The 14,851-nt window shown below is 42.6% G+C and overlaps 3 protein-coding genes across 5 annotated transcripts; 1 reads left to right on the top strand and 2 right to left on the bottom strand.

Annotated features, from left to right (window-relative positions):
* Nucleotides 1-204: 204 nt before the first annotated feature.
* gabra6a (gamma-aminobutyric acid type A receptor subunit alpha6a) lies at nt 205-8,064 on the bottom strand. 3 transcript variants are annotated; one of them, XM_042704911.1, is made up of 9 exons: nt 7,870-8,064; nt 7,551-7,654; nt 7,376-7,443; nt 6,759-6,979; nt 6,405-6,487; nt 6,167-6,310; nt 4,219-4,371; nt 3,681-3,925; nt 206-1,530 (listed from the first exon to the last, which is right to left on the bottom strand). In XM_042704911.1, the coding sequence occupies exons 1-9, from the start codon at nt 7,902-7,904 to the stop codon at nt 1,216-1,218; spliced, it is 1,368 nt and encodes a 455-aa protein (XP_042560845.1). In that variant the 5' UTR covers nt 7,905-8,064; the 3' UTR covers nt 206-1,215. The 3 variants fall into 3 exon arrangements, with proteins under 3 accessions (XP_042560846.1, XP_042560845.1, XP_042560844.1); XM_042704910.1 differs by lacking the exon at nt 7,870-8,064 and having other exon boundaries at nt 7,551-7,837; XM_042704912.1 differs by lacking the exons at nt 7,376-7,443; nt 7,551-7,654; nt 7,870-8,064 and adding an exon at nt 7,063-7,367 and having other exon boundaries at nt 205-1,530.
* Nucleotides 8,065-8,373: 309 nt separating this feature from the next.
* On the top strand, nt 8,374-9,823 carry nudcd2 (NudC domain containing 2). Its single transcript, XM_042704919.1, has 4 exons — nt 8,374-8,759; nt 8,933-8,981; nt 9,155-9,306; nt 9,516-9,823. Exons 1-4 carry the CDS (start codon nt 8,571-8,573, stop codon nt 9,597-9,599), a joined length of 474 nt encoding a protein of 157 aa, XP_042560853.1. The 5' UTR covers nt 8,374-8,570; the 3' UTR covers nt 9,600-9,823.
* Nucleotides 9,824-9,829: 6 nt separating this feature from the next.
* Nucleotides 9,830-14,253, bottom strand: ccng1 (cyclin G1). The gene is made up of 6 exons (XM_042704918.1): nt 14,035-14,253; nt 12,695-12,958; nt 12,202-12,455; nt 11,710-11,788; nt 11,439-11,549; nt 9,830-11,139 (listed from the first exon to the last, which is right to left on the bottom strand). Exons 2-6 carry the CDS (start codon nt 12,956-12,958, stop codon nt 10,948-10,950), a joined length of 900 nt encoding a protein of 299 aa, XP_042560852.1. The 5' UTR covers nt 14,035-14,253; the 3' UTR covers nt 9,830-10,947.
* Between the last annotated feature and the right edge of the window lie 598 nt (nt 14,254-14,851).

Genomic DNA, 14,851 nt, shown 5'->3' on the forward strand with positions numbered 1-14,851 from the left:
ACACACACACACACACACTCAGACACACACACACACACACACACACACACACACACACAAACCACATTATGAGCCCTGTTTGAGAGCAACAGCTCAATGATTCAAAGCAAGTGCCTGCCCTCACAGTGGGACCTCTCCTTGAACAACCCAAATCTGAGGTTCATGCTCAAAATGGAGTGCAGCCACGTCAATATCTGACACTCGCTCTGAATGTGTTATTAGGGAAGATAACTGAACGAAACCGTGCATTGTGAGATAGAAACTATGAACTAAAGGAGAATTACTTAACTAAAAGAAGAATGCAGTTCAACCTGAAAGCCTTTGTTTAATTTTGAATGAATGTAAATGTTACTTTTCATGACGTTTATTTGTATTTACTGGTGGTGTTCTCGGATGTAAAAAAAAAAACTTTCCATGTGGAAATGTAATTTTCATGAAAATACATACTTAGTGCCTCAGTGTTTCGATGCAACAACAAAAGCTCTCACAACAGAAATATCAGCGTGCTCCTTTTCGCCTGCTTCATCCCGCGGCTGTTTTAGAATCAGAAATTATTTATGTATTTACAGCCTGGATAAAAGTCCCAGACAAAAAAAAAAAAAGTAAGCAACCATTGTTGCATACAAAATTGAGCACATCTACACAAGGCACTTTGCTTTAATTTAGAGCCTCACCTACAACAGTCTGTCCTATTATTAAAACAAATTATTTTTTTAAAGATTTATTTTTGGGCTTTTTGCCTTTAATCAGATAGGACAGTGAAGGTTTGGACAGGAAATAGGATGGAGAGAAGAGGTGGGGAGTGGGATCGGGAAATGACCGCGGGTCAGATTCGAACCCGTGTCCCCGTGGGAGTTCAAGCCCTGTATGTCCTATTATGTAGTGGCTGAACAGAGAAAAGTTTGTCACGCTTGAGAGGGGACATATGGCGCACTTGTATTAAGAGAGGCAAAGTCTGTGTCTGAAACTAGCAAGCTTACCAGCTAAAACCCCACTCGACTTGCCTTGCAAACACCAGCAACAGCATAGTTAACGCACTGGTAAAAGCTAGCTGGCTTGCTAACGTCTGAATTTCAGTGATATATTTGACAGCCATGTGGATTTATCTCTCCTTCACATGATTATATACCATCAAAGTGAACCCGGAAAATGTCCTAAAAACTATTTACCTGCAAAGTATACCATTAAATAGTAACACAAATTAAGCTATGTTAATCACAAAACCATCCCATTCTTTGGCAGGCCAGGGTTGGGTGGGGAGGTTTCATAGCTGCTGTTTTTGTCCACATTGTACCTGGGCTTCTCCATGGTGTCCTTGCTGAGGTAGTAGTACCAGTAAACCAGGTTGAAGGAGCCAAAAGCCAGGGGGAAGAGGACGCGCGAGTACGAGTCGATGGGGCTGGTGCCCGCCAGCAGCATGTTGGTGGGGATGGCCGAGCCTGACTGCAGGAAGTTGGGGACTCGTTGTCCGGGCTCGCTGATCACAGAGTTGGACCTGTCTTTAAAGTTGTACCTGCTGCAATTATCAGGCTGAGACAGAGAGAGAGAGAGAGAGAGAAAGAGAGAGAGAGAGAGAGAGAGAGAGAGAGAGAGAGAGAGAGAGAGAGAGATAGAGAGAGCGAGGGAGAGAGAGAGAGAGAGAAAGCGTAAAACAAATGACATTTACCTTTAGTCATTTAGCAGACGCTTTTGTCCAAAGCGACGTACAAGGGAGAGAACAGTCAAGCTAAGAGCAATAAAAAACATGGTGTAACAATAAATACTACTTTACATAAGAATTAGAAAAACGACCTAGAAAGGAAAAAAGAAGTGCAGGAATGTAACTGCTGAAGTGCAAGTTAAGCGCTAGTCAAGGTGCCAGTTAGGAAGGGAGGTGCTCTCTGAAGACGTCAGATGGAAGTTTATTTCAGCTTGGGACATGTATCATCCATACCTATCATTTTGACCTCACTGTGATGCCAAACATCGGCAGGGAAAGGGCGAAGTCAGTCTCATTCTACTCCTCCTGCCTAAGTAAATGAAAGCTTATGCAGATCTGTATATAATTATGTCAGGTCTAAAGTTGATGCTACATATAGGTTTTATGATATTTATCAATGCATCGATCAGTTCATATCAACTAACACAGTACTTGATACTGGAGATTCAAGATGTTCTTTTCTTTCCTGCACAAAACCAGAAAATGTAACGAGAAATGTTTCCGGTTGTGGAATGTTTCTGGAGCCGCCAGGTAGGGGGCTACTTTCTGCTGGACTATTCAGTAACTTATTTGCTGTCTTGCTTTGTCTTGTGTTGCACTTGCTTGATGTTTGACTGTGTTAGGAAAGTTGTTGACTCGCTAGTTGACTCGCTCCCGTGTCAGCTTCTATGTAATGTTATTGTGATAGTTACAACTTTCCTAACACAGTCAAACATCAAGCAAGTGCAACACAAGACAAAGCAAGACAGCAAATAAGTTACTGAATAGTCCAGCAGAAAGTAGCCCCCTACCTGGCGGCTCCAGAAGCTCCATAGTGTTACTTTAAAGCTGTTGAAAATGATAATGTTTCAGAACCAATAGAGGACACGATAATCCATGCTCCAAGAAACCCAGCACATTGGACAGCCCAGGAAGGACCCACAGTGGGTATCAGGGGATATTAGGATGATATACTTAAGTTGATTACAGCACCTTTAAAGGTATCTAATGCAGTATACTATTTGATCACAAGGGCGCACTATAGAACAAAAGTGGTCGCCAAATGTAAATAGTATCCTCTCATATGTGTGTTTGTGTTTGTGTGTTGTTTTCTCGGCTTGTTTCCATGGCAGTGTAGCGTAAACACTGTAGTCTTCAAAATATTCCAAAACATGATCCGAAATACTTTGTGAGGTCAAAACATACTTCATGACACACAACTCAGGTTATTTAACTCAGGCTTGTTTGATTCTTTGGGGCTTTTCATTGGGCCCCACAGATTAAGAAGAGGGGGAAATGGGTCTTTTTAAACCTCCCTCCAAGACCAGATGGTGGATGGGAACCGCAGGTTGAACATGCAAAATATAGGTGAGAGATCATGTGTGGAGGAGTCATGGAGCCGGGTTATAACGCCAAGGCTATTTTTAAAATGCCAACAGTGAGCTCACCACGTGGGAGTGCTCCCAGGAGACTCTGAACGCCTGCAGCATTAGCATATTTACCTCTGCATAAAAGATAAGAGCTCCGTGACGTTACTGATCTTGCCGTGTGAGAAGCGAGCCCCGACGCGAGCAGTCATTAAAACTTTCGTGCTGGTTGCTTTAAAAAAAAAAAAAAAATTGCCCCCTGGAGCAGCTCCTGTTCCCCCTTCTGCACCCACCCACCCCCCTAAACACCCCCACCCCTTCTCCTGACGCAGACCCATATCCCAACTCTGCTCCGCTTTCTCTGCTGAGATTTTTGATGGTCTCTCACTGTGCACTGCCTGGCTGGTTGGTTGGCGGTGCAGACAACACGCAGCGTGAGGACCTTGAAACTCTGAAGAGGGGAGGTAATGCTCAAGCACCTCACGGCAAGGTTTATGTCAGGCCAGGGCCACACTGAGGGCCTCACATCATTTTCTGAGGCTGATGCTGTGTCTATTTGTGAGTGTGTGCTGACACTCGAAGAAGCAAAGTCCTGCATAGATAAAAGATGTCCCTTGGTGCTGAGGATCACTTACGTCGTCGTCACTGTCATTGCCGGTGATGACGCTGTCTTGCCGGGACGCTCTGCGCTTCTTGCGCTTGAGATCGTTGGCCTGCAAGGTGGCGAAGTAGTTGACCGCCGCAAACTCAATCAGCGCGGACGCCACGAAGGCGAAGCACACGGCGATGAACCAGTCCATCGCGGTGGCATACGACACCTTAGGCAGGCACTCACGAGCACTGATGCTGAGGGTTGTCATGGTGAGCACCGTGGTGATGCCTGGAGAAAAAGATGAAGAGATGGATGTGTGCTAGGTGTTAGGGGTCTGATGCCTCTTTGGAGTCTGTTAAAACCTTTGATATAAATGGAGATTCACCTATTAATCCCATCTTAAATCAAACACAAATCTTTCCTTAGCATAGCTTTATGATGATTCAAAGAAACAAAGAAGAAACATGATATACAAACCAACAAGATCATGGCATTCACACACATTTATGTGTATGACCTTTCACATATAAATAAAACAAATGATACAGCCACTAGAGTCAGTAATGAGCGCATCAGCATACCAGCAACAGTGCGGGCTGGTACAGACTCCTTGTTGATCCAAAATGAGACTTGGGACAAGACAACAACCATGATCAGTGGGATATATGTTTGGATGAGATAGTAGCCCAGCTTTCGTTGGAGAAAAAAATGCACAACCTGGACAGAATATTGACCTGGAACAAACAACAAAAACCGCAAAGGTCAGACTGACAGAGTAAACAAGATTACTGAGAGAGATTATGTATATCTGGTTTGATAAAGTGCCATGTTCAGTCCACAAAAGGTGAGGCACTCCAAATGCACTTTCTTTGCTTTCTTCCTGTCTATTCACTTGTGGGACAGCAATGTATTAACAAATATAATAACATTTACTTACATCCAGTGGTCATCATTTTGTCTACATCCTTATTCTATCCCCAACTGTCTGAGACAGTGCATTTTAAGGACATTCTGGAAACGTGATATGAACGTGATACAGGAATAGTGTGAAGTCCAAGTAATTCAACTTATTAAAGCAGCAATAAGGAGTTCTGTTCCAAAACGATTTCACTAACTAACTAAAAGGCATGCAAAAACCTTGCAAACTCCACCAATAGCCCAGTTGACACTGATAGAAGCTTGCCTACACACTAACTGGTGTCTTTTGGCAGTATAACTGGCAATATCATGCTGTGAAAGCTTTTCTTCCAGTTTTGCATGATGTTTCAGCCAGGAAACACAGAACTACATAGTGCATATCCTGCATGGCTAGTGGGAAAGACACCGGTGTTTATCTGTCCTTCACATGACCATATGCTATCAAAATGAATTTGAGGGGGGTACCAAAACTAGTTGCCTATAAAACCATACCTCAAAAAGTGTCAAATTGTTGCATAGTGTTACTTTAATTCTTTAAAAGAATTTCACTCTTGTTGCACCACAGTGAGAGTAGGCCTACCGCATTCAGTGACACCTTCATGGTGTATCAAAATAAAGTGAGCTCAGAAATATATATCAAACATGGTGTCAGTAACAATCCCACAGGCATAAACCAATTACATGCTTGTGTTGAATCATATACTTACACAGCATCTGAAAACCATGACACTGCTCATCAGTTATAGGGCTTAACCCCAACATGATGCATACACAGATGCTCGTAATTGGGTGTATGAGTAAGAGAGTTGAGGGTGTCTGTTTAGATGTGAGACAGCGAGTGAGAGAGAAAGAAATGGAGATGGGGGGGGGGGGGGGGGGGCGCAAGGAAAAGAGAGAGCAATAGAAAGATAGACTGAGGAAGAAGGAGAGAGAAACAGAGGGAGGGAGGGGGAGCACGAGAAAGATACAGAAATAGAATGAGAGAAAGGGGCTCTATATCTGAGCGCGATATTCTATCCTCTCTTTGATATGTTAACTGGGCCACAATCCTATCTTTTGGGCGACTGCCTGATCCTCTCCCCCTCTCCCTCTCCCTCTCTTCTCTCTCTCCCTCTCTTCTCTATCTCCCTCTCCCTCTCTTCTCTCTCTCTCTCCCCATCTCCCTCTCTTCTCTCTCTCTCCCTCTCTTCTCTCTCCCCCTCTCCCTCTCTTCTCTCTCTCTCCCTCTCTTCTCTTTCTCCCTCTCATACTCCCTGCCTGCTCCACAGATCTGATGGGCCCTCTGTGGGGAACTCCACTTTTTTGCCAGTCCATAATTCTCCTCTCTCTAGGCCCATGGACCGCTACGGCTCGGCGTCAAGAAGTACGATCGGCTTTTCTGCATCACAGTTCTTTTTTTTTGGTTAAGGCAGACAGCACATATTAAGTCAGGCCAGTTAAGCATCTTACAACTAAGCTTGGAGGACAATGGCCAACAGAAGCATGCTTTTGTAAGGATCATGTCAGATAAACACAGCACCACTTAGACAAAAACAAAATGGACGAGTGAATACAAAGATGATGGAGAACGAGCATCTTTCTGTGGGCTGGTTTCATGATGCCAATCCTTACCTGTGGTGATTTTATATGTCTGTGTGAAGAGGCTCTTCCCAACCAGGTCGTACTGAAGCAAGCTGGATGATTCTGGCGGTACATCGACTGACGCCTCGAGACCCTTTCTCCAGGTGTATACAATTTCTCGGTTGGTGTATGCATCTGTTTTAAATGCAGCCAACCATACAAAGGTCATCTCAACCAAGTCCTCAATGTACAGTAACAATATACATTATCAAATGCATAGGCTACTTACAGCTTCCAAAGTATAAAGGACAAGCATGCCCATCCAGCGGGAAATCCTCCAACCGCATTGGACACTCTGCACTTATGGTTAGTCTGAAATTAAAATAACATCATGAGACTCCATCTTACTAGCTACATACAAACAAATACATACTGTTCCTGTAGCTTCTGTCTATCAATTTAACAGGCTTTGTTATCAAAAGCAACTTCCAGTAGCATGTATGCAGTCTAGGTATCAAACCCAAGACCTTGACTTCCAATTGCTCGACCACTTAACGCACAGGGCCACACCCTACTCCCTCTGTGCTGTGTGTGTCAGTTGTGCTTTTGGTATTGAAGGATGCTTGTCTTGACCATGCAGTACCTCATGGTGTAAAACACTGTTCCGTTCTGCATAATGCGAAACATCTTGTTGGGGGTTGTCATGTTGTGGGCGATGGACCTCCTGGAGTTTCGGAAGAAAGTGTCTGGTGTCCAAATTTTGTCCACCATCTTGTTGTTCAGAGCAAGAATCTCAATGGGGCCTTCATACCTCAACCGCTCGTCAACCCACATTTGTCGAAAGAACATGTCCATTCTGTACTCCTGAGTGAATTTGTAAGACAAGGGAAAAGCTTAGTAAAAAAAAAAATAGTTTAATAATGTGTTATATAGGGGGGATTCCCTACCATTAGAGTTTAGCTCAGCTCAGATCTGTGAGGACACCACAGCACACACCAGGACAAACAGACACTGTAGAGCAGGACAGATTTAGCCCTTGACAGATAAAAATAGGCCAGAGGAGGAGGACTTCCCTGTGCTAAAGGCTATTCTGACAGCATTGGGCCACCCGAGTGCTTTGTATGTGGTAGGTTAATGGATCATTTTGGCCTGCTACATGAAGGCAAATGTAAACATGTAGGGCGCTGTATCCTCTGCTACAAATCAAACAATGATCAAACTAAACTTTGATCAGTGCCAGTGAACGCTGACTCATCTTACCATTTCCATATCTGATACAGGACCAAAACTCGTGACGAATATGTCCGTTTTGACTTCAGTGATACTAACTGAAACACAAAACAAAGTGGAGATCAAAATAATGCGATCAGAAGATATTGGCCTTTACCAGACAACTGCACCCCGTTATGACAGAGCCAATATTTAGACACAACACCTCCAGATCCTGGTCGATGTCGATTGTCATATCCTTCCAGCAGGCGATCCAAAATGCGTGTAATATTATCTGCGTTGATCTTTTGGTTAAAAACACTACCAACACTGGAAATGGAAAATGGAAATAGTTTACCAACAGTCACAAGAACAGAAGCCTGTATTAGCCCATATTCCAAATTACCCTGCATAGTAGGCTAATGTCTTATTAGTATTCGTTATTCGTCAGCCTAATTAGAAATGGACTTGGCAATAGAAAGAAGTATTGTAAAAGACTATCTAGCAAATAATCGTGGGCGCCAAAATGAGGTGTCTTCGCCTACCTGGACAAAATCAACAAGGTAAAAAAGGCAATCATTCTTGCTGAAGATGAGGAATATTCAGCTCAATAAAAGGCTTATTCAGGCAAAATCAGCTTTCAAAGGAAGATTTTAGTCAGAATGTATTCCATAAATCATGAAGTGTTTTGTCGGCTGAAGTGACCTGTTCAGCGTATGCGAGAACGTCAAGAGGCAACTCCTGAAAAGTGGCCTAATCGAGTTAAGAGATTAAAGAAAATCCCCTCACTGGCAAGTTTGTCTTGGTCTAAAAAGAGATTAAAAGTGAAGACTGTTTGGCAATTTAAAGACCTGCCGGTTTTATTTATTATATTGGTGGGAAGAATACACATGATTCTATCTGAACAACTGACATGGATCTTCGCACTTTGAGAAGGTAGAAACTGTCTAGATTCACCAGCGGACAGATCACACGGTTCAAGGGCAAGGAGTTTGACCAGATGCCATGTCCTGCACTTCCCTAAACAGTAGGCGGCAGTATACGTTAAAATATGGCTCACCAGTGCATACATGGAGGAATCACGAAGAAATAGTTTCACTCAGTGGTGGGTGTTCTGCATAGGGTGTTGTGGTGGTTTTCGAGCCAGCAAGAATAGAATACAATTGTGCTAAGGTCTGTTACATTGTTGTTACGTTTTAGGATAGACGTGGCTGTAAACCCTTCACGGGAGCGGTTTAAAAGAGACATGTCGGTAAACTTTGAGGAGAAAAGTGGTGCTGTCCCGTGCAACACATCTTGGGGATCCTGGTACCAAACTATGGAGGAGGTTTTTGTTGAAGTGAATGTCCCCGTAGGAACGAGAGCAAAAGAAGTTAAGTGTACCCTTGGTAGTAAGCAGGCAGAACTCTGCGTCAAAGGACAGGAGGTCTTCAAGGTAGGAGAACCAATCCAAAACCAGCTGGTTAAGTTAGCCAGTTAGCGAGATGTAGCTATATCGTTGATTTGTTAGTTACAATTATTTTCATAGGTTCATTGCTTTAACAATGTAACAGCAAATGTAATGTATCATATGTAATGCTATTGTCCATCGGTGTCATCACTTTACAGGGGAAATTATTTGGCACAACAGTTGAAGATGAGGCAATGTGGACGCTGGGTATGTTTACCATTTTGAGGGCTGACCTACCCTACCACAGAACTGATCAGTCTAGCAATTCCAAAACCAGACAAAATGACAATAATGTTAAAACAGTCACATGAATGTGACACTTGTGCAACAGTAACTGTGTCTGCTTATTTGCGTGAATGCAATTATTTACTTAATTGCAGAGGACAAGTGCTTGATCCGAATCGTGCTGATGAAGACGAATCGGGAGGCTGGAAATTGCTGGACGTCGCTTCTAGAAGGGCAGTATTGCGCGGACGCGTGGGTACAGGACCAGATGCAGCGGAAACTTACGCTGGAGCGGTTCCAGAGAGAGGTTAGATGCTCATCTTAAACTGTTGCACTGGATAACTTGAAATCTCTGTAGCCTCAATGGTGATCTTTCAGTAATGGCTGCGGTTATAGAACCTATAGTACCTTGACTCATGGCCACTGCGTGTGTGACCAGTCAAGTAGTGCAATTAGGATGTGAGAATAGTTTGTTGTGACTGCTGACAACAGCGTTGTGTGTAATGATTTCAACAGAATCCTGGGTTTGACTTCAGTGGCGCAGAAATATCTGGGAATTTTGCGGGTGGAGGACCAGATTTCTCCAACCTTCAGAAGTGAGGACTGGTAAAGCTTTTGTTGCCTTTGGAATTATTTAAGATGGGAGTTGAAAGCAGGAGGGAGACTCTTCGATGGATGGATTCGATTTTCTCAGTTCAGGCTGCCATCAGAATCAGTTCCCCATGTGTGTTTGACCAAGTCAAGCACTTGTTTTTCTTTGTTGCATTTGAGATGTATGCAGTTTTATACAGAATTGTAATTAAAATAAGTTTGACACAATGAAACAATAATGGTGCTGCATTTCAATAACACTTTATTGAAAGGTCCACTTTTAAGTTCCTTTAGATGGTAACAAAGGTTTCTTGAGCCCATATTCTCACTAATGGAAGATTCACATGGCTAAAGGTGCTATTATTCCTTTGACATCAATGTTCACTGGGAAACCCCATTAACATGTTTTTAATTCACTCAGGTTAATCTTCCTTCATTCAACCATTGTATTACTTGTAAATCCATAAAGTCCAGAAATCACTCTGAATTTCAAAACCTCAGTTAGTTCATGCAACTAAGTATGGGATCCATCAAGTTCATAAAAAAAAAAAAAAAGTGAATTAAAACACACGTCATATTCGACGTCAACTCAGTAGGCAAAGCCAAACACTTTCACATAAAGGATACGAATTTTTTCCATTTTAAGTCACCGTGGGTAAGGAGTGTGCATTAAGACAGTTCAGCAACCTAGGGTGGAAGTTAAGGGTTTTGGGCCTGATTTCTTGGTTCCCTGGTCTTATGAATTTTCACAAAACCCTTCTCCCTCCTCTTCCACATAGTGGACTGAGGACCTAGGTGGTACTATATTTCTTTGCTTTAAACAAAAACCGGCGCCGCTCCAGGCACAGATTCAGGCGAGAACACACTGTACATTAGTGCAGGCAACTGGGCAAGAGAGGATCGTCAATCGTCTCCTGCCTAGGTGCCATCAAACCCACTCTTAACTAGATTCTCTCCAGTCAGTGCAGATATGAAATAAATAGATTTGTAAGTACATGAGAAAAAAAAAAAAAAGTAAAAAAGAGGGGGGAGTAGAGAAACAAAGCAAACAAAAACAAAATCTAGCATTTTCCTGTAAGATAGCTTCTCAGCAAGTCAAATCCAACAACGGTCTCGGGAGCAGACCTGGCTATGAACAGTCATGTTTGTGACCAATCATGGCTGGATCTGTTCCCGAATCTGCAGCTATCAGAGAAGCACTTAGGGAGGGGGGGGGGGGGAGGTGCTGGGCAACCAGAGGACAAAACTGAAGTACCAAGATAATGGATTACATAACTCCTTTTAAAAACAGAAATGCTTGCTTGGTGTTCACTTCAGTTTTGCGTGTCTGGTTTTCCCACACCACATCCACTACACATCAAGAAGCAGACTCAGGGATTGTCGGTAGGTGGGCAATTTTGTAGTAGCTGTGCTTCAGCTGTCTGGCAGTTCTGCCGGATATAACCCATCGGAGTCTCTGACGGTTTGGTCTCGAGCACTTTGTGGAAGAATACACAACGAGGCACTTCGCGACAAGCACCCTCACGCACAGCAAGTTACCATCTTTGATCTGAAAACAAAGAGCAGAAGACATTAACTTTAGTCAATGGACAGAACCTGAATAATCACAGCTGTGTGTTTGCGGCATTTATGAAAGTGACTGAAGAACTGAAAGTGATTACATCAGGGCTTCATTACTGATTAACCAACACATTTTCCACCAGCCATGTCACAAAGGAACAGGTTGTGCAATGACCTTGTGCCCCCAGCTTACACCACAGACATCAGGTCAGTGTACGCGCGTCTCACTCAGTACCACAAGATCCAGTTACTGTGGAAGGGCATGTCGGGTAATGTCACAGTACTTACACCAAGATGCTGCTGTAGTCCCTGTAGGGCCTCCAGAAGGCCTTCAGCATTGCAGTACTCGTGCTGTTCCTGGATTTCAAGAGCCAATAAGGCTAAGGCAAGCAGAGATGGCTATGGAAACAAACCGAAAAGACAGTGAGCGGCAATGTTGTGACAACATCTCCGGAATTCAGAACAGTTTCTACTGTTTACTATACATGGTTGTTGTTGTTGTCTTCATATGTCTGTAGCCTATACAATAAATACACGTGAACAAATACAAGCACCTTACCTTAACTTTGGAGAAGGCAAAACAGCAGTGGCATGCTTTCAACTGGGCTTCAAGTCTCTCAATGTTGAGGATACTCTTGCTGTAAGCAAAAAGAAATGAAACCCGTCACTTACTCCATATAACTTCTCTGAAAACACTTACATGTGAGTTTGTTCAGCAGAGTTTATGTAAACTGTAAAAGTGGAACTGAAATGGTTATATTTGAATAGGATAAATTATGAATTCCTGCCAACTTCCGTAATAATTAACCACCAAGAATGGCCTGTATACACACACACGTACGTTACAGGTGGGGATGCCCATCTCTTACATTTTTATGACTGATTAATATTCACTAGATCATTAATTATGAATTAAGTCACTTTTGATCTGTCAAAAGAATGTCACGAACATAATACAGCCAGACTGAATTGCAACTTATTTTGCATTAATATTGCCAACACAGATCCCTTCCGACAGCTTCAAGAGTAACTGGTGTGATTTGTCCCTCACCTGTCTCCGTCCACCTGCTCCTGGATGCGACAAAAGAAGAGGCGCAGGAAGTGGAGGGCTGTGGGGGCCTTCACCTTCCAGTACAGCTTCTCCAGGATGATTTTCTCCATGCGCATCATGTCCGAGATGGTGAAGCGGCTCTGGCTGATGCGGATCAGCTCATTGGCCGCGGGGACGTTCTTCTCCTCCTCCGCAGATTTCACTGCGATGTAGAAGCAGCACAGGCCCACACAGGCCAGATGTTTGGGCTGAATCTGAAACCGGGAAAAAAGGGAGAAATCAGGGATGTTAGGAGGATGAAAACATACTAATATCTACATTTATACCCAACTGTGCAAATGGGGAAAGTGGTCAAAAGTTGTGCATTACATCCAATAATGACTAGACTCTATAAACCCTGCTTTAAAAACATAGTGTAAATGAGACTCCATAACAGGATAAGGAATATAATGATTACAAGACAGGACATCAAAGGCACTGGATATTTCCATACCTTCATCACTGCAAGGAATCTATCCAGAAGACTGACGGCAAGAGAGAATGTTTCTGCACTAAATCCAAAGAATTGGGTCAGAGAAAGAAGATCCTTCACTTCAAACTCCCTCAGTTTGACGGTCATTCTGTGTCCGTTGTCTTGGGCCGTTTCAATGAGTCTCAGGCCACACAGTTTGGGCTGGAATCTGCCCTCCTGGTCTATTAGGGCCTTGAGCTGCACAGCAAAAGGCAAGGCACCTGGTCCTGATAATGTGTCAATCATCTAAGAAGGGTAAGAAAAATATGTTTGGATTAAGTGAAAAATCTCAGTATGGACAAAAGTAATTAAAAATAACAAAAACAAAAACACTTGCAACAACCTAGTGTTTAGCAACACTAAGAGACAGAATACGTTCCCGCATCTACCCTCTTGGAAGCACCCTTTAATGTTCAATTTTAAAGCCCTAATGCATGACTTCCCCTAGCATAAGGATTCCTGTAACACAGTGAGTACAATATTATTTCCATGTATTCCCCTAACATAATGATTCATGTAACACAGAGAGTACAATATTATTTCTCTATTGAACGTTTTTTGAAATATGCTGACTGGGCTCAACACTGATCGCCTGACCTCAACCGTATAAAATAGACAGAAAACAGACAAGGGGTTAAACAAATAGCATGGTCATCTAGGATTAGCTAAACAAATTCAGATCAACGTGAGTTTAGATGGACGTATTCACGAAGCCCCACGACCGAGAAAGGCGACCCCGAGCTACATAAACATGTCTAGACATGTCCCAGCTCAACACTAGTTTGGCAAAGTACATGTGCCCTCCACTGTAGCCATCACTCTGTCCCTACCTACATGTGTGAATTAGTTTATAGAAAAGTTAGTAAATTCCTTATAAGCAAACTCCAAAAGCTACGTCAACGTAGCGAACTCTTCTCATTTCAACAGCTTGTAGGCAGAGCCCAAGTTTAGTGGGCTGGGACATGTCTGGGCATGTCTCTCCCGTACTTAGCTATATGCTTCTAGAACTAACCAGGGTTTCGTTGACGAAACCAGATCAGAATAACTACTATACGTGACAATTTCAAGACAATATTACACCCAAGACTACCACTTAGCATTAAATAAATTAACGAATTTAAGTTGCAAGAGAAATTTCAAAAAGGTTAGTTTTGCGTGACATTTTACACCGCGGCCTAGCCTATGTAGAGGAGCTGAAAAGCAAAGCGCAAATAGGCCACGTTAGGGTCATGGTTAGATTAAAAACCCATACAAGAACGATAAAACAAAGCGGTATTAAACAAATCAACAGTTGAAAAACAAATTAACGTTACAAAACTCACCTTCTTGTAGTTTGGCTTGATTGCGGAGAATTGATAACTTCAAATGTTACACGATACTTTGTTAAAAAAAACTAAAAAGATTTCAAAATAAGCTTTATGAAATAGAAACAAAAATAAAAGCATATACAATATGTACTCAAGTTTAAAGCAAACGTAATGATCCGTCCATGCACACCCCAACCCTTGGTGTCAGGCACCGACTTGGGCTGCTCACCCTGCCTATATACTTGCTTGAAACCATGCCCAAACATAGAAAGGATTCATTGGCCAGTGGTAAGCCGAAGCACAATTTCTCTTTGCGTTCGTTGGTTGAAGAGCTGTCAGTCATACCCTGAGGCCAGCCTTTTTTCAGGGGAAAGACTTCGGGGGAGGAGTTGAACACGATTCTTCACTTGACGTCAAGTATTTGAATCCTGCTTAGTCTTTCAATATGTTCAGTAGGTCACACTGCTGTAGCCCGACGAAACTACTGATAACAACAAATTCCATTAAGCTTAACTAGTTATTCTAAATATTCAGTCAATGAAGAGGATGATGTTTTCAGACAGCCTTCAGTTGTTGAATGCTGTGAATTAACCTATATGTTTTTAGCCTACAGTTAGTTGGAGTTTGCATAGTGGGAACATTGCATTATTTAATAACTTTCCTATAAAATAATAATAAATAACCTTCCTAAATGAATACATTTCCTATGAACCATATCCATACTCTTACATCGATTTTTGAAGACACACAAATTGCATGCAAAAGGATCTTTTAAAAACCCTCAGAGAGTACCGTACACTGACTTTACATAGCAGTTTATTAAGCTACGTTC

Source organism: Clupea harengus, unplaced genomic scaffold, assembly GCF_900700415.2.
Source record: "Clupea harengus unplaced genomic scaffold, Ch_v2.0.2, whole genome shotgun sequence".
NCBI classification, from domain to species: Eukaryota; Metazoa; Chordata; class Actinopteri; order Clupeiformes; family Clupeidae; genus Clupea; species Clupea harengus.